Source organism: Carcharhinus amblyrhynchos, chromosome 9, assembly GCF_965287045.1.
Source record: "Carcharhinus amblyrhynchos chromosome 9, sCarAmb.v2.hapA, whole genome shotgun sequence".
NCBI classification, from domain to species: Eukaryota; Metazoa; Chordata; class Chondrichthyes; order Carcharhiniformes; family Carcharhinidae; genus Carcharhinus; species Carcharhinus amblyrhynchos.
The window spans coordinates 103403449-103426561 of NC_137332.1; the positions used below are offsets into that span (position 1 = coordinate 103403449).

The 23113-nt window shown below is 42.5% G+C and overlaps 1 protein-coding gene across 2 annotated transcripts in view; it reads right to left on the reverse strand.

Annotated features, from left to right (window-relative positions):
* abcf1 (ATP-binding cassette, sub-family F (GCN20), member 1) overlaps nucleotides 1–15063 on the reverse strand; it is a 72252-nt gene extending 57189 nt beyond the window's left edge. Inside the window, exons 1-7 of one of the 2 annotated variants that reach the window (XM_080196348.1) lie at nucleotides 14864–15063; nucleotides 9253–9293; nucleotides 8168–8236; nucleotides 5529–5652; nucleotides 4062–4093; nucleotides 2651–2764; nucleotides 1336–1413 (exon numbers count right to left, since the gene is read on the reverse strand). In XM_080196348.1, coding sequence (XP_080052474.1) covers nucleotides 1336–1413; nucleotides 2651–2764; nucleotides 4062–4093; nucleotides 5529–5652; nucleotides 8168–8236; nucleotides 9253–9293; nucleotides 14864–14954 — 549 coding nt within the window. In that variant the 5' untranslated portion in view covers nucleotides 14955–15063. The remainder of the gene's footprint in view (nucleotides 1–1335; nucleotides 1414–2650; nucleotides 2765–4061; nucleotides 4094–5528; nucleotides 5653–8167; nucleotides 8237–9252; nucleotides 9294–14863) is intronic. The other variant, XM_080196349.1, reaches the window with a different exon arrangement.
* Nucleotides 15064–23113: the final 8050 nt, after the last annotated feature.

Below are 23113 nucleotides of genomic sequence, written 5' to 3' on the forward strand. Positions count from 1 at the left end.
TACTTCTTGCCAAAATTTAAATTACATTTGTGAACAGGTAAGCACAAAAATGTTAATTATTCCGGGAGCAAGTGCAGTTAAATTCTAGCCCCTGATTTTATAGATACATACAGAAAAATAATTAGTATCCAATGGAACAATAGATTTAGCAATATCTTTTGGTTTATTAATATCAGCAAATGATTCTTAGTTTTTTTAAAAGTATCAGAGACTTCAAACCATTTACTCGTTAAAGAGGTGTGTTAAGCTAGTTTTGCATTACTGTAAAAGGTATATAAGACAATTAAGAAACACAATCTCCAACAGGATCTACAAAATGGCCCTTAGAATTTCACCAAGTTACAGTTGCTTCAACAGTCAGACGTGCAAAAACGCAAGTTTTAAGTGCTTGGACACATGCGAACCATCAGTAGGAACTCCCCTTGGCTAAAGGGAAAGGAAAGCACAGACTATTTGCATTTGTTTTTAAGAACAAACATACAGATACCATCAAGATGCTTCACCCTTCCTGCTAGGCTGCCCTGGTGAAAGCAGTTATCAAAGTTGGACAGGGGGATGGAGATCAACCAGAATGCTGCTCACCTCCCAGGAGACTAAATCTTCAATGTACGGAAATGTACATACCCAATTTAGGCAAATTCTAAGTGGCACCCCCACCCCCAACACTACAGCGCCACCAAAAAAGCCCAACAGGAAGGGTGATGCTACCCAAATTCTTCCATGGAACAAGACTGGCCTATTGAAAATGAACAAATATTTAGCCAAATTATCATCTTGGTAAAAAGGCACAGTTTGAAGTATTCCACCTCCTTCAGATAACAGACCTGACATACGCTCGTCGAACCTGCTCCTAAATCATTTCCCTCACTGGGAGTGGAGTTTCACAGAATGTTAGCTTCGCTGACTGGGCCAGTATTCACTGTCCATCCCTATCTGCTCTCCATTTCAGAGGAGATCATGAGTCAATCACATTGCTGTGGAGCTGGAGTCACATGTAGGCCAGATCAGGAAAGGATGGCAGATTTCCTTCCCTATAGGACATTAGAGGACCAAATGGGTTTTTACTACAATCGACAGTGGTCTCACGATCATTAGACTTTTAATTCCAGATTTACATTGAATGAAAATTTCACCATCTGTCATGGTGGGATTTGAACCTAGGTCCCTAGATCTTGTCTGGATTACTAATCCAGTGACAAAACCACTGCGCCATTGCCTCCCCACCTGGTAGTGATGGTGGGGTGAGGGTGAGGAGTTAAAATCCCGGGATTCCCCTGATGCACTCGAGTGAGCAATGTGTCAAATGTGTGCTTCTTGTGCACAGTGACGTGTTACCTGTGGTTTACCCTCAGAATTCTCAATCTTTTTCTTTTTGATTTGTTTCTGGCTAGTCACATTCTCGTTCAATGCAGTCTGTAAATGCAGAAAGCCAAGGAATAAAAGCAAGAAAGAGTTCAACGAAGTTTTCATTAAAAAGAAAAGTTTGCATAAAAGTGTTTCTAAAAGAGAAATCCAATCAACTCTCCATCTCCATTGGGCAACACAGTGGTTAGCACTGCTGCTTCAAGGTGTCAGGGACCAGGGCTTGATTCCCAGCTTGGGTCGCCGTGTGGAGTCTGCACGCATAGAATATAGAACATTACAGCGCAGTACAAGCCCTTCAGCCCTCGATATTGTGCCGGCCTGTGAAAACCATTAATGTTGGCGAGTCCACTACATTCCACGCCCTTATTACTCTGACATCTGTCCTATACCTAGTACCCCTCAATTTAAAGCTACATCCCCCTGTGCTAGCATTTCCCTGGGTGCTCTTGTTTCCTCTCAGTCCGAAAGACGTGCTGGTTAACTGTACTGGCCATACTAAATGCTCCCTCAGTGTATCTAAACAGGCACCGGAGTTGACGACTAGGGGATTTTCACAGTAACTGGCGGACAATAAATATGAGTTACTTGTTACGAATAAATTCAAGAGATGAGGAGAAATGGCTATACGTGAAGAGTGTCTGGAACGTGGAACTTGCTAGCAAAGCGAGTGGCCACAGCTTGGATGCTTTCTGAAGCAAACTAAACAAGGACATAAGATATGCTGAAAGGTCAAGATAAGGCAGATGGAATGTGAAGAAATTGATGGGAAAGTACGAATATCGGTATGGACTAGATGAATGATGCGTTTTTGTGCTGTATATTCTATTTGACTGCCAACAGTAGATTTGTCTTTCAAGAACATTTGAAGGATTGATTGATTTTGACAATTGAAAAAAGTTCCACTGAGCAAGCACTGTCGCCCGTAAGATGCAGAAAATAGCAACAGGCTGATACAATTGTTTATTGCTATTCCATCACTGGTTTCTGATATTAAAACAGTGTGTTGTTAGCACCATCTGGTGGTAGAGATCACAGATCTCAGCAATCAAGTGCCAAGTGAAGTTGCTGGCTTATAATGCTGGCAATGTCCCAGACCAAAGGCCCCGAAGGAAAACTCTACCTTGCAAAAAGAATACATGACAAAACTGGAAGCTGCAGGCAGTCACTGTGTGGATTACATTAGGCTGATCTATACAAGATTGTGCAAAGCTCAAGGTAATGTTTCAGTCAAACCAGAACTAGTACACAGTTCTTCATATTCAGACTCTTGAATTTGAACGCTAACCTTATTTTTTTGATTTTTGTTTGTTTTCGATGTCTGCCTCTCCCGTTCGTGGTCTTCACTGTCATCTTCATCTTCACTCTGCTCAAGGCTGAGAGCAGCAAAGACATTCCCTCCCTTCAAAAGGAAAAAGAAAAATTAATATTCAAAAGGATAAAAAGCCTGAATAGTTTAAACAGAACATATATTGGATGTACAGTATGAGTCAATTAAAATTCACATTTCCAATAAATGAGGAGTCCATTTATTGTGAATATTATCAGATGTGAAGTTCATTAGCAACAGATGAAGAAACAAGGCAGAGTGATTAATAGGCCTTTCATCAATACCCCATCCATCACCTTAAGTATTCATTTCCTGCACCACAGGCATCCAGTATCAGCACTATGTACCGTATACAAGATAGATGCAATAATTTGCCGACACTCCTTAGACAGTACCATCTATACCCAAGACAGCTAGCACATTGAAGGTAATGGGACAGCAGACCCATTAAGGGAGGCACAGTGGCTCGCACCTCTGCCTCAGTGCACGGACCTGGGTTGATTCCCCTGGACTTGGGTCACCAGAGTTTGCACATTCTCCCCATGTTTGGTTGGGTTTCCTCCAGGTGCTTCAGTTTCCTCCCACAGTCCGAAAGACATGCTGGTTAGGTGCACTGGCCATGCTAAATTTTCCCTCAGCATACCCAAACAGGCGCTGGAGTGTGGCAATTAGGGGATTTTCACAATAACTTCACTGCAGTGTTAATGTAAGGCTACTTGTGCCACTAATGAATAAACTTTTAAAAAACCATGGGATTGCCATTAATTCCATGTTTCCTTTCTAAGATACATACCACATTGGAACTATATCTTTACTTCTCTGCTGCTGGGTCAAACCCACATAGACTGCAGCAAATTAAGAAGCCATTTCACACTATCTTCTCAAAGGGCAATTAAAGATGGGCAACAAACGCTGACCTTGTCAGCAATGCTCACATCCCATGACCAAAAAAAACATGTCACATTTAAAGTCAGAAATAAAGAAAAATATCATTTGTCCTGCTATCTTCAGCCTTGGGAGCCAAAAGTTTACAAGCTTCTACCAGATCTGTTAATGGTCACCAATGAAAGAAATTACCAGCATTTACAACATTAAGATTTTGTAGCCAGCACTGTTTCACATGCTCCCACTATGTGAAAAAAAGACATGCCTTCCAATTTATCAACTTAGAATCAGAGAATACTACAATACAAAAACAGTCCATTGCACCCAAAACTCTATACATTGATACTAAGTTTGGAAAGAAAAGTTGGGAGATCACTTTGAATCAAGACTCATCTCCCATCTCATTCTCTCTCACATTAATTTGCAATAGAAGTGGCTTTTAAAGGAAAAAACAAGCAGCTTTGCTAAGTTATACATTGCTTACCGTCTTTTTGTATCCTCTTCCTGGCTTGATTACTGTAGAAGGAGTGAAAGTATGCATTAGAATCAGGCAAGATTTTCTTGCACGTAAGGGAACTTTATTCCCAGCTTTGCCCTTTATATCCCTGCAGAAATTGTGTGCAATCTCCAACAGACGACTACGGGATGGTGGGCCTTGCAGGTTGGCAATGCGAATCTGATGAACTGATTAAGCAATACAGCAGAAATTAAAGCTGCTTCAGAGCCTAAAGCAGCAATAAACAGGAATTTGATTTCTTCAAACACATCTGTGCCACAAATCCAGTTCAGGATCACATTCCAGTCCTATAACTTTGTGTCCAAACCCCTTCCCCGTCAATTCCGAGAACGCTACTCTAACTTTCTCCCTATTATGTCTGACCCCTGTTGCGATGGGATATTTTTGGCATATTGCTAAGAAACTAAGGGAAATTAATCACAACATCATTAAAAAGATTAGGCTGTTCTCCAAGTCATAGGATCAGAGATATTGCACCACAGGAGGTGATCACTCAGCCCATCTCTGTAGTCTTGCAAGTCTTTCCTTCATTGGCCATTGATTTTTCTTTTGAAATCACACAGTCTCCACTTCCATTACCCACATAGATAGCAAGTTCCAGATCAATACTGCTTAAAATTTCTTCCCCTCACCACCACCACCACCACACCCTCCCTCCACCTCTTAGCTAAAACTTTAAATCTGTGCCCTGCAATCCTTGTACAATTAGCTAATGGGCAGCTTTTCATTGCCTACATTATCAAAGCTTGCCATTATCTGCAGCCATCTATCAAATCTCTCCTCAATCTTTGAGAACGTCTCCAGCTTTGCCAAGCTAACCTTGTCCTCAAATTGTTCATCCCTGGAACCATTCTGGTAGACCTCCCCTGCATCCTCTTCAAGGAACTTCCCAAGTTTCCTAAAGCATAGGCATTGTTCTTAAAAAAGGCAAACACCACATTCTTTTCGCATCAATATCCCACAAAGAGCTAAATGAAATGAAACAATATTTTTCTTTTGGTATTGTTGGGTACAATATCAGAAAGGAACTGCTTGATCTCCTTTGAAAAAGTGTGAAGCACTTTGCAGGAAAGTTTATATTTCAGCCTCTAATTTTACACTCAAGTAATCTTTACAAAATTCTTTATCACCTGAAATTAGCCTCACCAGCACCTCTTAATGTTTCTTCCACTTCTAATTCAATTTTAAAAGGTTAATGTCAAAAATTATATTGAGTGTGCCACTCAAGAGAACTTATTTAAACAATTCACATTACTCTAATGTAGCAACACTCAAATGTCAGGTTCAATGCCATTTTGCTGAAGTTTTTAAAAAGCCATTTAGCATTTTAATCTGCCTTTTGTCACCCTGTGTTTGGCAAACTCAGCTAAAAGCTTCTGAAGCCGCAGCTATCCTTACCAAATCACCTAAACTCCTGTTCCCATTACAGCTCACCTTCCTCCTCTTCATCACTGGCCGGAACAGAGAGCTTACTCAGGTTCTCAATCACTGTATCAAAATCCTCATCCTTCTTCTTCTTGTTCCGTTCTTTTTTCTTATCACGCTTTTTCTTCTGTTGCTATGCAACAAGGGACAAAACAAAAGGGGCAGAAATCATTAGAGCAGAACAGCTTTATGCAGGCAGTAATATTTGTCTTTGTAAGGGCAGCATATATGGTGACCCCACCGTTTGCAGCCAGAATAGAAATGATTGATGAATTCCCCTGTCAATCATATCTCAAGGTTTCACTACTGTAAGTGACTTTACACACAATTTCTATTATTTAGCTATCTTTCACTCATTCACTGTATTTCAGCTATTTGGGCTGTTGCAGGTGACAGATATTCTTTCTAAATAGACCATTTTGCTGTGACATTGTTCTGCATTTAGTCCTACATCACCTCCCATTCAATGGCTGATGCAGCAGTCCCAACAGACACTGACTTATATAAGCACCGCATCACTGTTGAAATGCCTAAAGTACTTTACACATTGATTTACTTCTGAGGTGCTGATTCCTACATCTGTTTGAGAGTTGACAGACTTGGTTGGCAATGGTCAGTAATTTGTATATATTGTTGCAGAGTTGAGTTTGAGAAGGTGGAATTTGGTGTTAGTAAAGATGTAAAAAAATTGTAAAAATGCAAGAGGAGAAAAAACATTGTGGTGGCCCTTTAAAGGCTGATGTTTTGTTTCAGTGCTTGGAGGTTTAAAATGCAAAGTACATACAGAGTCCAAGCTGAAACATTTCTATCAAAAAGTCAAGCAGTAGTCTTTACAAGACAACCATTTTTTTAAAATTTAGTCCAATCAATTTAAAGCGGGCACTCAGCAGTCAGGAACCTAAAAGGTTTTAATTTGATGGTGTTGACAACATCAGGCTAATCCTATTGCAGGAAAATTGACTGGTCATCACAAGTATAAAAGAGTGCAGGGGAAAAAAAAAAGAGAGCAACAGAAGAACTGCCACCTCTCAAGCCGCGAGAAGGAGAGGACAGCTCTCAAGTCTGCCAGCTTCAGCTATGTCTTAAGAAAGTGCACCATCTAACTAGCAAAAAATACCAAAACAGAAAGAACATACAGGCAGAGAAATCAACAGAAGAACTCCAAAAGTTTCCAAAAGCCACAAAATCTGGTTGTATTGTTTGAGAGTGACTGAATTCTAATATATATGTTTGGTTAATGAATGAGTATTGTATTTATTTGAACAGCGTTCCATTAGAATCTTATTTTGTTTATAACGTTACTTGTTTAGTTAATTTCCCTGTTAGTTAAATAAATAGTTAAGTGTTCATTTTAAAGTGAGTGTCAGGTATTTCTGTTAGTTAACCACTAAACTGAACAGTTCACACTTTTAACAGATTAAGAGGTGAGATATTCCTCTTTGGGAGAATTCAGCATTATGTCTCAATAGGGTGACAACTTCCGCATCGTAATAATATGAACAGTCAGATTCCATCAGACCCACTCAGCTGCTTAATGTCATTATAATCTCAGTCCAAATACAGACCAAACAGCTGACATGGAGAGCTGAGGTGAGTCAAGAATGACTGTCCATTCATCAATAACAATATGGGTGTGGCAACAGGGAGTCAGCAGTGACAGCACTAAATCCTCCACCAATATTGTAGGATCGCTATCAACTAGAATGCACTGGCCAATGAGTACTTTAGCTATAAGACAAGGTCAGAGATTGCATACTATGGTGAGTGATTCAACTCTTGACTCCCTAAAGCCTGACCATGTAAGGTACAAGTCAGGAGTCTGACAGAATACTATCCACATACCTGAGCGCCAACAACACTCAAGTTTGACATCATGGAGAACAAGTTTGCTTGACTGAGATTCAATGCATGACTTTAAACAATCACTCCCTCTACCGACAGTGCACTACATCGCCACCCAAACCCATAGCCTCTGACACATAGCACAGCAAGCACATGGGAACACTACTTCAAATTCCCCTTTAAACTTGTACACCACCACTGGAAATATCATTGTTCCTTCTTGGTCACTGAAACCCCCTCCTTAATAGCACTGTGGGTGTACCTTTAACAGAGAGACTTCAGCAGTGCAGGAAGGTGGCTCACCACCACTTTCTCAGTGTCAGTTCTTTTGATTTGATTTATTGTCACATGTATTGGAAAAGTGTTGTTTCTTGCACACTATACAAAGCATACTGTTAGAGTACATAGGGGAAAAGGAGAAGGTGCAGAATGTAGTGTTACAGTCATAGCTAGGGTGTAGGCAAAGGTCAAGAAGGGATGGAGAATAAATGCTGGATTGCCAGCGATGACCACATCCTATGAATGAATGTTAGCACTGCCGCCTCATTGCACCAGGGAACTAGGTTCAATTCTGGCCTTGTGTGACTGTGTGGCATTTTTCCCAATATCTGCTTGGGTTTCCTCCGAGCGCTCCAGTTTCCTCCCACAGTTCAAATGTGGCCTCATTCTGTACTGTAGGGATTCTATGGATTCTAAAAGTCAGTTTATACCTAGATATCCAGATACTGACTAGACTATGCACTCTGTTGTCCTTCTTCAACCCATTCTACAAGCCAAGTGCATTACAAAACCAATGTTTCTTTTACCTGCTGTTCTGCATTGATTGCCTCTTCTACTTTCACTTGCTTATCATCAGCTGCCAGCTCCTCAAAGAACTGGGAAGAGAAAGAAAATAAAATCATTGAACAGTGAAGCTCATTTCATCCTGAAAAGTCATTGTTTCAGTAAAGATTCAGGTCCTCCTGGTTGACAGGCCCAAAAATAAAAATCGGGTGTATAAGTCACACCCTCCTAATGCAATAGAGGATACAACAATATTAAGTATAAAAGTTACCAGCCGCCTCAGGCAACAGAACAGGCTGAAAGAGGATCATAAGCCAAACATGGGACAGTGTCATCAGTCAGTGAAACAACAACTTTACTTTGAGCCAAGAACTATAGTACTGCAGGAACAAGTTAATAATATGATCAGAAATTACAACATATCTTACCCAGAATAGGAGGGAAATGACAAAGATTTTTTTAAAAATTCAGTTACATTTCCCACAACTGAGTTAGCAGTAAGAATCTGGCAGCAGGATGATACAAGTGATCTCAGTACCAGTGTTAGAAAGAGGTAAAAAGGTCAGGAAAGTTGCTGTTGGTGATCATTATTTTGTGGTGACCACTGCTGAAAGGCATACTAATGCCTTGGCTGCAATGATTTTTCACAGCAGACTGGCAATACTCACTGCTGAGGTTTCACACCTGGGTAGTGACCACTGCAGGGGAAAAGGAAAGAATACTAGAAAGAAGGAAATGGAATGTAAAATGCTGGGACAATCTCATACCCATGCTGATAGTATACAGAAACGCTTGTATGGAACACAACAATGCCAACACATTTGTGGACACATGCACACGCAAGAAGATTGGGGTTATTGCAGACATCTAACATAAAAGAAAAACCTTACATGCAGAAATCAGTTACAAATAAACTTTGACCTTAACATGCAGTCTTGGTCACTCAAAATGGAGGAGTGATGGGAGAGAGGAGCACATTGCACACTGACACATTCACAGGTAGACTAATTATTCCGTGGATAAAAATGATTCCAAGAATCTACGTGCAGTGTTTGAAAATTATATAGAACAAATAACTTCAGAACAGATGATAGAGATATCTACATACCGATTTCTTTGCCTTCTTGTCTTTTTTTCCTTTCTTCAGAACTGTGTGAAGAAAATTAAAATCTCAGCATCAGAAAACAAATTTTAAAAAAAATACTAATGGAATGCCAGAAGCTACAAGTTGATATCAACACGATTCAGTTGCAAGTATCCCTGCCCCTGTCAAGGGTCCAAGCCACACCTTGAACTTCAGCAACATCATCACAGGACAGAATGTAAGTTGATGCAACTGTACAATAACGAGGAAGCAGTAACAATTAGCAGTTAATAACTCAGTAGTCAGAGTTCAGCCTGTTATGTCAACTGACTCTCACTGCCTGCCTATATCCAATTTCCAGAGTCAGAGTTTTATAAGCACAGAATCAGGCCCTTCAGTCATCAATCACCTATCTATTCTAATCCCATTTTCCAGCACTGGGTCCGTGGCCTTGTATATTATTGTGTTTCAAGCTAGCATAACACAGGGATGTGATAAGCATACTCCTCCTTGACTGGATATTTAGGTATTTTGCACTTGTACTGCAATCCCTCTGAAGGCAAACCAAGTGGCCACTTAGATGAGGCCAAAGTATAAGATGACTTCACAGCATATGGCCATACTTACAGCCATTTGGAGAAGGAGACCACCAGAAATCAATCTTTATTTAGTTTTAGATTTACTAATATTCGGTTTTACATTTATTCACAAGGTGAGACTGTACAACATACAGCTCCTAACTTTACAACCCGGTGCCAATGCCTCCTGTCACCTGTAACACAACCTTAATTTGTACATTTAATAGTAGTTTTGGTTGTAATTGAATCTTACCCATTATGCGTGGCTTCTCATAAAAATGATAATGCATTTGCCATGTTATTCTACATAGGTGGACTGCCTCATTTTTATTTTCAAAATTATTTTACTTCAAACAGTTGCTAGTTCACAAAAAAAACTGAAATCCATCATTAAGGTACCAACCTGCGATACAAGCTCTATGCATTTTCATGTTTCGTTTTTAATACGTAGCTTACTGCACTATAAGCTTCGAAACAGATTAGCCTCTTCAATCCACCACTACAATCTAACTTCACAAATGATCCTGCTGACTCCAAAACAGAGTTTTTGCAATAGCATAATATGGACAAATCTCCAGAATCACAGTGTTATTAAACAGAACGAGCCTTCTCAGCCTTGTGCCAGTTCTTTTTTGGATCCACTTAATCCAACTGTCCTGCCCTTCTCCTGTAGCTCCACATATGTTTTCAAGTATTTATCCAATTTCCTTTTGAAAGTGGCAATCTCAGTATATATGTAAAACATCCAAATATCCAGTCAAGGAGGAGTATACTTGTCACATCCCTGAGTTATGCTAGCTTGGAATGCCATAATATACAAGGCCACAGACCAAGTGCTGGGAAACGGGATTAGAATAGATCAGTGGTTGATGCAGACAAGATGGGCTGAAAAGCCTGATTCTGTGCTGTAAAACTCTGACTCTATGAAAGTGGCAATCACATCTACTGCCACTCTCCTTTCAGACAGTGTTCATCCAAAGGACAAAGAACAATACAGCACAGGAACAGGCCCTTCGGCCCGCCAAGCATGCACTGATCACACGTTCTTAACTAGACCATCCGTTTGTATCCCTCTATTCCAGTCTGTTCATGTGGCTATCTAAATAAGTCTTAAATGATCCTAGCATATCTGCCTCAACCACCTTACTTGTAGTGCATTTCAAGCCCCCACCACCCTGTGTAAAGTATGTCCCCTGCGTTTCCGTATTGAACCTTGCACTTGAACTTGTGACCGCTTGTTTTTGTCATTTCTGGCCTGGGAAAAAACTTCCAGCTGGTCACCTTATCCATGCCCTTCATAAATTTATAAACTTCTATTAGGTCACCCCTCAACCTCCATCTTTCCAGGGGGAACAACCCTAGATTACTCGGTATTATCTCATAACCAATACCCTCCATACCAGGCAACATCCTGGTAAACCTTTTCTGCACTCTCTCCAAAGCCTCCACGTCCTTCCGGTAGTGTGGCAACCAGAACTGGACGCAGTATTCCAGATGTGGCCTAACAACGTTCTATATAACTGCAACATCACATGCCAACTTTTATACTCTATGTCCCATCCAATAAAGACAAACATGCCATCTGCCGCCTTCACCACCTTTTCCACATGCTGCCACCTTTAAGGATCTGTGGACTTGTACACCCAGATCCCTCTGTGTGTCTATACTCCTGATGGTTCTGCCATTTATTGTATAGCTCCCCCTGCAGTAGATCTACCAAAATGCATCACTTTGCATTTATCTGGATTAAATTCTGCCATTTCTCCGCCCAATTTTCCAGCCTATCTCAGAGAATACAACAGAATAATGTTCATCACTATCCTCAACTCCAGCAATCTTTGTGTCATTCGTAAACTTACTAATCAGACCGGCTACATCATCTTCCAAATCATTTATATCACAAACAGCAGAGGTACCAGAGCAGAGCCCTGCGGAACACTCATGACAGATCTCCAATCAGAAACAGACCCCTCCACTGCTACCCTCTGTCTTCTTTGGCCAAGCCAGTTCTGTAGCCATCTAGCTAGTTCACCTTTGATCTCGTGAGATTTAACCTTTTGCACTAGTCTGCCATGAGGAACCTTGTCAAATGCTTTACTAAAATCCATGTAGACGACTCCACGGCCTTTCCCTCATCAATCATTTTTGCCACTACCTCAAAAAACTCAACCAAATTTGTGAGGCATGACCTCCCTCGTACAATTAAGTAAAATAAGTACCCGATCACAACAACTTACTGCGAGAGAAAAGTCAGTCATGCCACCGCTGACTCTTCTGTCAATTGCTATAACTCATGTCCTCTGGTTACTGAACTTCATGCCACTGGAAACAGTTTCCATTGACTTACATGATCAAAAGCACTCACGATTCTGAATTTATATCAAACGTCCCCTTATCTTTCTTCAGTCTGAGGAGATCAATCCAAATTTCTCTCATCGTTCCATGAAACTAAAGTTACACAATGTTAAACCAGCTGTTACTGCTGTTTTTATGTTGTCCCAGTCATGTTTCATCCCTCAAACAATACCAGCAGCACAGATTATCTGGTCACAATCTCATTGTGGGAGCTTGCTGTGTACAAATTGGTTGCTGTGTTTTCTGCATCACCACAGTGACTGCACTTCAAAAATACTTAACTGGCTGTAACAAACACATTGCACGACTTCCAAGGTATCCCAATGTGCTAGATAAATGTAAAGCTGTTCTTTATCATCTAAAATTGATCCTTCTTTACCTATGCAATCTTAAACATGATATCTTTAGCAATGGTTGGCTCCCCGTCCACTGTTGCACGATTATCTCCAGAGGCCCCAAAGTTCAATCTCTGGCCTCTCTTCTTCCTTATCCATTAACTCTGCCTTGATAATATCCACAGACATCAGGCTTACACAAATGCACCAATGAAATCCAGTTGTACCTCTACACAACCACTCAATTGCCTTTGCTTGGCCAAAATCCAGTCCAGATGAGCCACAATTTCCTCCAGTTAAACGTCGGAAGGCTAAACATCTCCTCAGCGTATCGTGGCAGATCAAGTTCACCAACTCGGAGGTCTTGGAGCATGCTCAACTAAGCTAATGACAGATATACGAGCTTAGCCACATTCATTGTATAGGTGATAACCATATGATATCCTTTTGTACGCTGAACTGGCCACTGAACCACAACCTCATGGGCAACCATAACTCTGCTACAAGGATACCAGCAAGTGAGATGTGAAGGTGGCAGGCCATGGCAACTCACAGACCGCCATGACCTCTTGAGCTGACTGGAAGGGCATTGTAAGAAGTGAGCAGAAAATAAAAGCTCAGAGAAAAGCACAGCCAGTGAATTGTGCACCCTGACAGTGGTGTCTTCCTCTGCAGCAAAGGCTGCCATGCCAGAGTGGATTACAGAACTGTACTCCACTGTGTACAGAATTGTACAGAGTGGAATACAGAATGCTCAGTACAGAATTGACTTTCAAGATGGAATACTGCCACCAATAATTTGAGAAAACACAGAAACATAGAAACTATGAGCAGGAGTAGGTTATTTGGCTCTTTGAGCCTACTCCACCATTCATTTTGATCATGGCTGATCATTGAATTCAATTACTTGATTCCACCCACCTTCCTCCCAAGTCCCTTTATTTCTTTAGCCCCAAGAGCGATATCTAATTTGTTCTTGAAATCAGACATTTTGACCTCAACTACATTCTGTGATGGTGAATGCCATACATTCACCATCCTCTGGGTGAAGAAATTTCTCCTTACTTCAGTTCTAAAAGGTTTACCCCTTATCCTCAAACTGTAACACCTGGTTCTGGACTCCCCCCACCATTGAGAACATTCTTTCAGAAACTACCTTGTTAGGATTTTATAAGTTTCAATGAGATCCCCTCTTACTCTTCTGAACTCCAAATGAATATAATCCTAATCGACTTAAGTCTCTCCTCATATGACAGACCTGCCATTCCAGGAATCAGTTTGGTAAACCTTCACTGTACTCCCTCTATAGCAACAATATCCTTCCTCACATGTTAAGTCAAAGAAAGAAAGAAAGATATTAATATACAGAATGATAAACAAACGACGTCAGAAAGGGACAGGAAGTACAAACCTAAGCATGAATTAGCAGATAGAGATTAGAAAAATATTAATAGCAGCACATTCCAATGAGAAAGAGATGGTCACCATACATTGTTATACAATATATAACATATATAATGAAAAGTGTTTTATTGTCTTCATCTTCAGCTGATTGTCAGGGCACAGTTTTAAAATTAGGGGTCATCCTTACGGGACAAGAGGTGAGGTGAGGTGATTTCCTCCCCCTCCCCTCCTTCCTTGGAGAGTTGTGCAACTTTGAAACTCTCTGCCTCAGAAGGCAGGGATGCTGAATATTTTTAAGGCAGATTATTAAGAAAGCAAAACAAAGGTTATGGGGGGGGGGGGGTGGTGGTCACAGATAGGAATAAGGAGTACAACACCAGGAATTCAGCTGTGATTTTACTGAGTGGCACAGCAGGTTCAAGCGGCCAAGAGCCCATTTCTGTTCCTATTTTGTACATTTATGTGGCCCATTCTAACTCCTGTGAAGCACAGAGAAATATTTTCCAATGCTAAATGCCAACAACTTTGTACTTGAGGAGCGCAATAAGTCACAGTGCAAATCAATCCCTGACTATCACATCCTCAATATTATTGGGGATAACAGCTGGCTGACAGGATCTGAGTGGGGCTTATATCCTCAGCATTATTGGGCTAACAAACAGCTGACTGCGAGGATCAGGCTTTCAGTTTATATTATTGGGGACAACATCTGGCTATAAGGATCTGAGTGGGTTTTATATCCTCAGTACTACTGGGGATAACAAACAGCTGGCTGTGAGGATCAGGGTCTCAGTTTATATTACTGGGGACGACATCTGGCTGTAAGGATCGACTCTGGGGTTTATATCTCAATTATTATTGGCGATAATATCTGCCTGTGAGGACCAGCAGCGTGTAAAGAGATATTAACCTCCCTCCCCCCGCTCCAGGCCTGCAAATCCCCGGCTCCTGGCTGTGCCTCACCCTCCTGGCTGGCTGGAGGTGCCTGTTCCTCTCCGTCCACCCACTCCTCTCCATTGCCGGCCTCAGCGGCCTTGCCTCTGCCTCGGGGCATCGCCGCTCCGAGTCTGGAAGGTTCCGGCCAGGCGCTCGCGCTGCCAACTACGATCACCCAGGGCCCCGGATGTTCTTCCCCGGCCTACCGGGCTTCACGTGGGTAAGGGGCGAGGGGCGGGGCTTAAGTAGAGGGCGGAGAAATGGGCGGGACCAATATGGACGGCGGGTTGAGAGGAGGGCCTGCTCCTGGCCATCGCCTCAAGGGGAGCGCTCACCCAGAAGCAGAGCGGTAGCAAGAGGGGGCGGGGCCAGATAGGAGAGGGCCGAGGCGAGGGCGGGGCTAGGGAGAGGCTGGGGCCATGAGAGGGCGGAGCTAGAGGGAGGCGGGGCCTTGGGGAGGGCGGGGCCAGAGGCGGGCGGGGGGGCGGGATCGGAGCCAGGAGCACGTCTCAGCAAGAGCGGAGTAGGGCAGGGCAGAGCTAAAGAAGGGGCCAGGATGTGGAGCGGGACTGAAAGGGCGAGGCCTAGGGTGTTTTTCGGGGGCCGGGGGCGGGCCGGTGGAGAGGATGCGCGCGAATGGATTGGGTGAGCGCACTCCGTGTAGTGACGTTTGCCTCCCCCAACGCCTGCGCACTGCAGAAAAGTGCGCGGCACTGCAAGCAGCATCGCGCAAGCGTATCCAGGATCTGAGGCAGCTGCGCACTGGATAGATAAAAGCAAAATACGGCGCATGCTGAAAATCTGACATAAAAACAGAAAATGCAGGGTACACTTAGCAAGTCTGGCATCATCTGTGAAGGCAAAAGAGAGAGAGGGAGACAGGGGTTATGTTTCGGGTGTAAATGATCCTTCAGCAGAACTGAAGAACGGTGGGAATGTAAAAATGTACGTCATTGGGAAAAAGGCCAGAGGAGGTAGTGGGGCTGAAGTGAAGACTCAGGATAGAAGCTTAGAAAGGTTCATCTGGACTTGAAACGTCAACTCTTTTCTCACTTTACAGATGATGCCAATCAAGTTGAGATTTGCCAGCATTTTCTGTTTTGGGTAGAACCTTAGAATGCCAACAGTGTAGGAAGAAGCCATTTGGCTCAACAAGTCTGCACCAACTCTCCGAAAAAACATCCCACCCAAGCCCACGTTCCTTCACCTTATCCCTGTAACCTCACATATTCCATGACCAATCCACCTAGTCAGAATGTCTTTCAGACTGGGAGGAAATTGGAGTACCCAGAGGAAACCCACTCAGACACAGGGAGAACATGCAAATTCCATATAGTCAGTCATTCAAGCCGGGAATCAAACCCGAGTCCTTGGAACTGTGAGGCAGCAGTGTACCCACTGTGCCTCCAGGCTGCCCTTAGGTCAAAGCAAAGGAGACATTAAAGAAACATGGTTTACGAGACTAAACTAGTTCAGAAAATAAAAACAGTAAAAATTTCTACAAATATATAAAATGAAAAAAAGTGGCTAAGGTAAACATTGGTACTTTAGAGGATGAGAAGAGGGATGTAATAACTGGAAGTGAAAAAATGGCTGAGGAATTGAACAGGTATTTTGTCGGTCTTCACAATAAGACACAAATAACATGCCAAAAATTGATGACAGGAAGGCTATGGCAGGTGATAAACTAGAAACTATCATTATCACAAAAGAGGTAGTCTTGGGCAAGTCAATGGGGCTAAAGATAGACAAGTCTCCTGGTCCTGATGGAATGGACTCCAGAGTACAAAAAGAGATGGCGGGAGAAATAGCAAATGCACCCAAGGTAATTTACCAAAATTCACTGGACTCTAGGGTGGTTCCCACAGATTGGAAAACAGCAAATGTGAAGCCACTCTTTAAAAAGGGAGGTAGACAAAAGGCGGGTAATTATAGGCCAGTTAGCTTCTGTAGCAGGGAAAATGCTTGAATCTATCATCAAGGAAGAAATAGCGAGACATCTGGATATGAATTGTCCCATTGGTAAAACACAGCATGGATTCATGAAAGGAAGGTCATGTTTGATTAATTTGATGGAATTCTTTCAGAACATTACTTGTGCATTGGACAATGGGGAAGCTGTGGATGTGGTGTATCTGGATTTCCAGAAGCCATTTGAAAAGGACAGCTACATAAAATAAAGGTGCACGGTGTTACAGGTAATGTATTAGATTGGATAGAGAATTGGTTAACGAATAGAAAGCAAAGCATGGGGGTAAATGGGTGTTTTTCTGGTTGGCAATCAGTGACTAGTGGTGTGCCTCAATGATCAGTGTTGGGACTGCAATTGTTTACAATTTACATAGATGATTTGGGTTGGGGACCAAATGCAGTGTGTCAAAATTCGCAGATAACACTAAGATGAGTGACAGAACAAAATGTGGAGAGGTTGCAGAAAGTCTGCAAAGGGATATAGATAGTCTAAGTGAGTGAGCAAGGGTCTGGCAGATGGAGTACAATGTTGGTAAATGTGAGGTCAACCATTTTGGTAAGAATAACAGCAAAATGGTCTGTTATTTAATTGGTAAAAAATTGCACCATGCAGCTGTGCAGAGGCACCTGGGTTCCTTGTGCAGGAATCTCAAGGTGTTGGTTGGCAGATGCAGCAGTTAATTAAGAAGGCAAATGGAATTTTGTCCTCCATTTGTCCTTCAACGGTGAATTATGTTGCAGCTGTATAAGGTGTTGGTGAGGCCACACCTGGAGTACTGAATACAGTTTTGGTCTCCTTACTTGAAAAAGGATATACTGGCACTGGAAGGGGTGCAGAGGAGATTCACTAGGTTGATTCCGGAGTTGAGAGGATTGGCTTAAGAGGAGAGACTGAGTAGACTGGGGCTATATTCATTGGAGTTCAGAACAATGACAGGAGATCTTATAGAAACCTTTAAGATTATGAAGGGAATAGATAAGGGAAGTTGTTTCCACTGGCAGGTGAAACTAGAACTAGGGGGCATGGCCTTAAAATAAGGGGAAGCAAATTTAGGACTGAGTTGAGAAGGAACTTCTTCACACAAAGGGTTGTGAATCTGTGGAATTCCCTGCCCAGTGAAGCAGTTGGGGCTACTTCATTGTATGTGTTTAAGGCAAGGATGGATACATTTTTGAACAGTAAAGGAATTAAGGGTCATGGTGAGCGGGCAGGTGAGTGGAGCTGAGTCCACAAAAAGATCAGCCATGATCCTATTGAATGGCAGAGCAGGCCTGAGGGGCCAGATGGTCTACTGCTGCTCCTCGTTCTTATGTTCCTATTATCAAATTTGTCATGGACAAAATGGGATATTAATGGTGCATTAAGGAATGAAGATTGCTAATAGTGGCAAAAAGTGAGATAACAGAATGTGTTAATGGGAGCAACTGAACAGCAAGGGTCATGTTGCCATATGAGGGCAGGGTGGTTATGTTAGGGCAGGTCAGGGAGTTGAAGAACAACAAAAGGTGAGGAAGTTTACAGTATAAAGTTGCTGAATTCAATGCTGAGCCCAGAAGGCTGTAATATGCCTAATCGGAAGATGAGGTGTTGTTCTTCCAGTTTGCATTGGTCATCACTGGGGCATTGCAGGAGGCTGAGGACAGGAATGTGGGAATGAGAGCAAGGTGCTGAGTTGAAATGGCATGCAATAGGAAGGTTGAGGTCTGGCTTGAGGACTGAGTGAAGATGTCCCACAAGGCGGTTGCCCAATCTGCTTGTAGTCCCGTCAATGTAGAGGAGATGGCTTTGGAAAACAATGGACCAAAATGAAGATGGTGAATGTGCAAAATGCTGTTTCATCTGAAAGGAATTTTTTGAGCCCTTGAGGAGAGAGAAGAGGTAAAGGAACAAGTTTTGTTGCATGGGATGGAGTTGTGGGAAGGGGATGGATTCGTGGGAAGGGGATGAATGCTTCGAGGCAATGGGTGAGTGGTCCAGGGTGTCTTACTCCATGACAAATTTGTCAATATTTGTCCTGATCTATCCCTGGTCTTTTATTCTGCCCCATTTCTTCTGCCCCCTTTCCAATGATATATTTCTTTACATTTCCACTTTCAGTTCTGTAGAAAAGTCATTTAGACTCAAAACTCTGTTTCATTCGCCACTGATGCTGCCAGACCTGCTGAGTTTATCCAGTATTTTTGTTTTTAAATGTGCGTTGGACAAAGGTCAGCAGAGAGGTAATCAGGATTACACAAGTGCATTAATACTCCAGATGCAATGCTTGAAATGTGGCTGCACCTTGCCCTAGACATTTTACTTCATGCTGTTCGTGGTTGGATATGAGGAGGAACTTCTTCACTCAAAGGGTGGTGAATCTCTGGAATTCTCTGCCCATTGAAGTGGTGGAGGCTGCCTCGCTAAATATTTTTAAGAAGCGGGTTGATGGGTTCTTGATAAGAGAGGGGATTAAGGGTTATGGGGAGAGGGCGGGAAAGTGGAACTGAGCCACGACAGATCAGCCATGATCTTATTGAATGGCGGGGCAGGCTCGAAGGGCTAGATGGCCTACTCCTGCTCCTATTTCTTATGTTCTTATGTTCTTATGATATGAATAAGGCTAAGATCTTCCGCAAATATATTGTCACACTGCTCTTATAACACCACACAGGTCCACACTGCAGGAATGATTACTATGTACTTGTAGGTGAAAATATGCTTGTATAATCACACACAAAGTTGCATATGCGTAAGCTCACTACGTATAGACAGACAAATATGCTATCAACAACCTGGGGATTACCATTGATCAGAAACTGAACTGAACCAAATGTATAAGTACCATGGCTACAAGCACAAGTCAGAGGCTGGGAATTTTGCAGAGGAACTCACCTCCTGACTCCCAGAGTTTATGCAGGAATGCTCTCTACTTGCTTGGATAAATGCAGCTCATCCCCTTCCAGTATAGCTCCAGCAACCTTTAAGAAGCTTGACACCATCTGAGATCCAACAGCCAGCTTGATTTGCACTACTTCCACCCCCTTCACTATTCACTGTCTCCACCACTGACGCACAGTGACAGCAGGGGTATCATTACAAAATGCACTGCAGAAACTCACTAAAGCTCCTTCAACAGCACATTCCAAACCCACAAACTTTACCATCTAGAAGGCCAAGGGCATTTGGGAACACTGACACTTGCAGATTCCCACCCAGCCACTCAGCATCTAACTTGGAAATATATTACTGTTCCTTCACTACCGCTGGGTCAAAATCCTCCCTAACAGCACTGTGGCTGTACTTGCATCTCAGGGACTGCAGCAATCCAAGAAAGCGGCCCATCTCCACCTTTTCAAAAGCAATTAGAGGTGGGCAACAAATGTTGATCTAGCCAGTGAAGTCTACATCTCATAGAATCATAGAAACCATACAGTGCAGAAAGAGGCCATCTGGCCCATCGAGTCTGCACTGAACACAGTCCCACCCAAGCCCTATCCCCATATCCCTACACATTTATCCATTAATCTGTCTAACCTGAGCATCTCAGGACACTAAGGGACAATTTTAGCATGGCTAATCAACCTAACCCGCACATCTTTGGACTGTGGAAAGAAACCGGAGCACCCAGAGGAAACCCACGCAGATACCTGTGAATGAACAAAGAAAGAAAATAGTGGAGAGAGAGTAGAGCCACCATTGGAATCTCAATGACCCTTAGTCAGAGCCCAGACAGAGGGTCATCTAGACTCGAAACGTTGGCTGTATTCTCGCTCCACAGATGCTGTCTGACCTGTGGAGATTTTCCAGCATTTTTCTGTTTTTGTTTCAGATTCCAGCATCTGCAATATCTTGTGTTGAAAGAAAGGAAATATATACTGACATAAATGCACACGAAAATATACTATTGTTTATAGTGAGTAATTCCAAATTTTGCAGTAAGCTTCATAACCAGTCCTGGGTTAAAAGCTACTAATTGGGTGGCATAGTGGCACAGTGGTTAGCACCACTGCCTCACAGCTGCAGGGACCCAGGTTCGACTCCTGGCTTGGGTGACTACCTGTGTGGAATCTGTACATTGTCCCTGTGTCTGGTCCGGTTTCCTCCCACAGTCCAAAAGACACGCTGGTTAGGTGCATTAGCCGCGCTAAATTCTCCCTCAGTGTACCCGAGCAGGTGCTGAAGTGTGGCAACTAGGGGATTTTCGCAGTAACTTCATTGCAGTGTTACTGTAAACCTACTTGTGACACTTATAAATAAATAAAAATAAACTACGTTCTTAAAAGACCTTGTCATTTGTCTGTCTGTCATTGTCTGTCATGTCATGGGTTATTTGAGCCACTCTTATAGAGAAGGTTTACACAAGAACTCGTTTAAACGTTTGCCACGTCTCCAGAATTAGCCTGGAATGTCAAGGAATTAGGATTAACCTCATGAAACCAGTGTGAACAAATCACATGACAGAAACTGCTTGTTTTATTTTCTTGGGACACTTCTTTTAATTAGTTGTGAGAATATTCAAAACGGTGAGGCACAGGGAAGATATTTAACCAAGTGAGGTTGTTCAATGCAGAAGGTCCACAGTATGTTGAATCAAAGTCAGAAATCCTCCCCCACAAACTCTCTTTCCAGTGAGTTCCATCATCCCGAAGGTACTTAGATACTCATACAAAGCCGATCAACAATCTGAAAATGAGTGGCTAAAGAGCAGAGGTCAGCATAGGGGAGAATATTCAAGAGCAACACTGACCAATGTTGCAACTTTAGACAAGGAATAGTCAGGTCAAAGTCAAAACAAAGCAAGAAAATAAATATTTGTGCAGTATTGCACTGACAGACAAAAAGGAGTATTTTGCTGACACAAGGGGGAGCTTGAAACATGACCCTCTGACCCCAAGGCAAAGAGTGTAACCCAATCAGCTCAACTGAAACCAAACTTTTTCACAAACAGTGGGGTAATTTTGCTGATTTGAAAAACAGGCTCAATTGAATCAACTGCCCATTCATCAGTCCCCCCTCAACATTTTATTCTATTGAAGCTAATGGAAATGAAAACCGGAGGAGATACACAATGGGCCACAACTTCGATATAGCCCAATGCCAAAAATTACCTCCTTTCCTGCTTCATGTTCATGGTGGCACAGTGGCACAGTGGTTAGCACTGCTGTCTCACAGCATCAGAGACCTGGGTTTGATTCCCAGCTTAACTAACTGTGGGGAATCTCCACGTTCTCCTCATGTCTGCGTGGGTCTCCTCTGTGTGGTCTCGTTTCCTCCCACAGTCCAAAAGGCATGCTGGTTAGGATGCATTGACCATGCTAAATTCTCCCTCAGTGTACCCAAACAGGTGCCGGAGTGAGACGACTAGGGGTTTTGCACAGTAACTTCATTGCAGTGTTAATGTAAGCCTACTTGTGACAATAATAAATAAACTTTAAACTTTGTCACACGCAGAACAAACATGAGAATATTGGATAGTCCAGACTGTAAGGTCATGCTTTGTGCCCACAAACTCTGGTAAAATGGCTGCATCCTCAGACAGGTGACTGTGAAAACTTAAACTGTGGACAGTGTTTGATTCTGTGGCCACTATTTAGTTGAATGTGGATCTGAATGAGGGAACTTCTGCAGCCATCTGTGAAGTTTAAACAGCTCATTGTTTAAGGAAGAACTGGCCATGCAGGAATTTGGGATCTCAGCACTGTTGGCCTCCAAGTGCAATATTAGAAAGAAGGATATTTAAGCTTAGGTTGGGACAGAGCCAAGGGTGGATGACCATTGTCAACTTCTATTTGACCCCAAATATTAACCCTGGAATTCAGGCGACAGGAGCTGCAGTGTAATACAAACCTGAGCAAATCTGTTTGTGGGAAACTTCTGAACTATCAGGAAACATTGTAAATGGCTGGATCATCATAGCTGGAAGTCTTCTAATGCAGACAAAGTACTGCTTTCAAGTCTACCTGAGAACTGACCTCCTGCTTATTTGCCAGGGGTTTCACAACTTCATCAGAACCTCAGAACCCTCCGCTTCAAAAAGACCTTCACTCTCACTATGATATCATTCAAGACAACATCAGACCTCTATTAGGAAAGAGAGTAAAGCTTATAAATTCCATTTTCATAGTTACAGCTTTAGGAAATGTAATAGAATAGAAAGGTCATTGTTCATTGTGAGGAGAATTGAAAACAAAAGTGGGGAGGTTATGCTTCAGTTATACAGGGATTGGTGAGACCTCATTTGGAGTATTAGTCACCTTATTTAAATAAGTATGCAAATACATTGGATACAGTTCAAAGAAGGTTTACTCGAGTAATACCAGGATTGG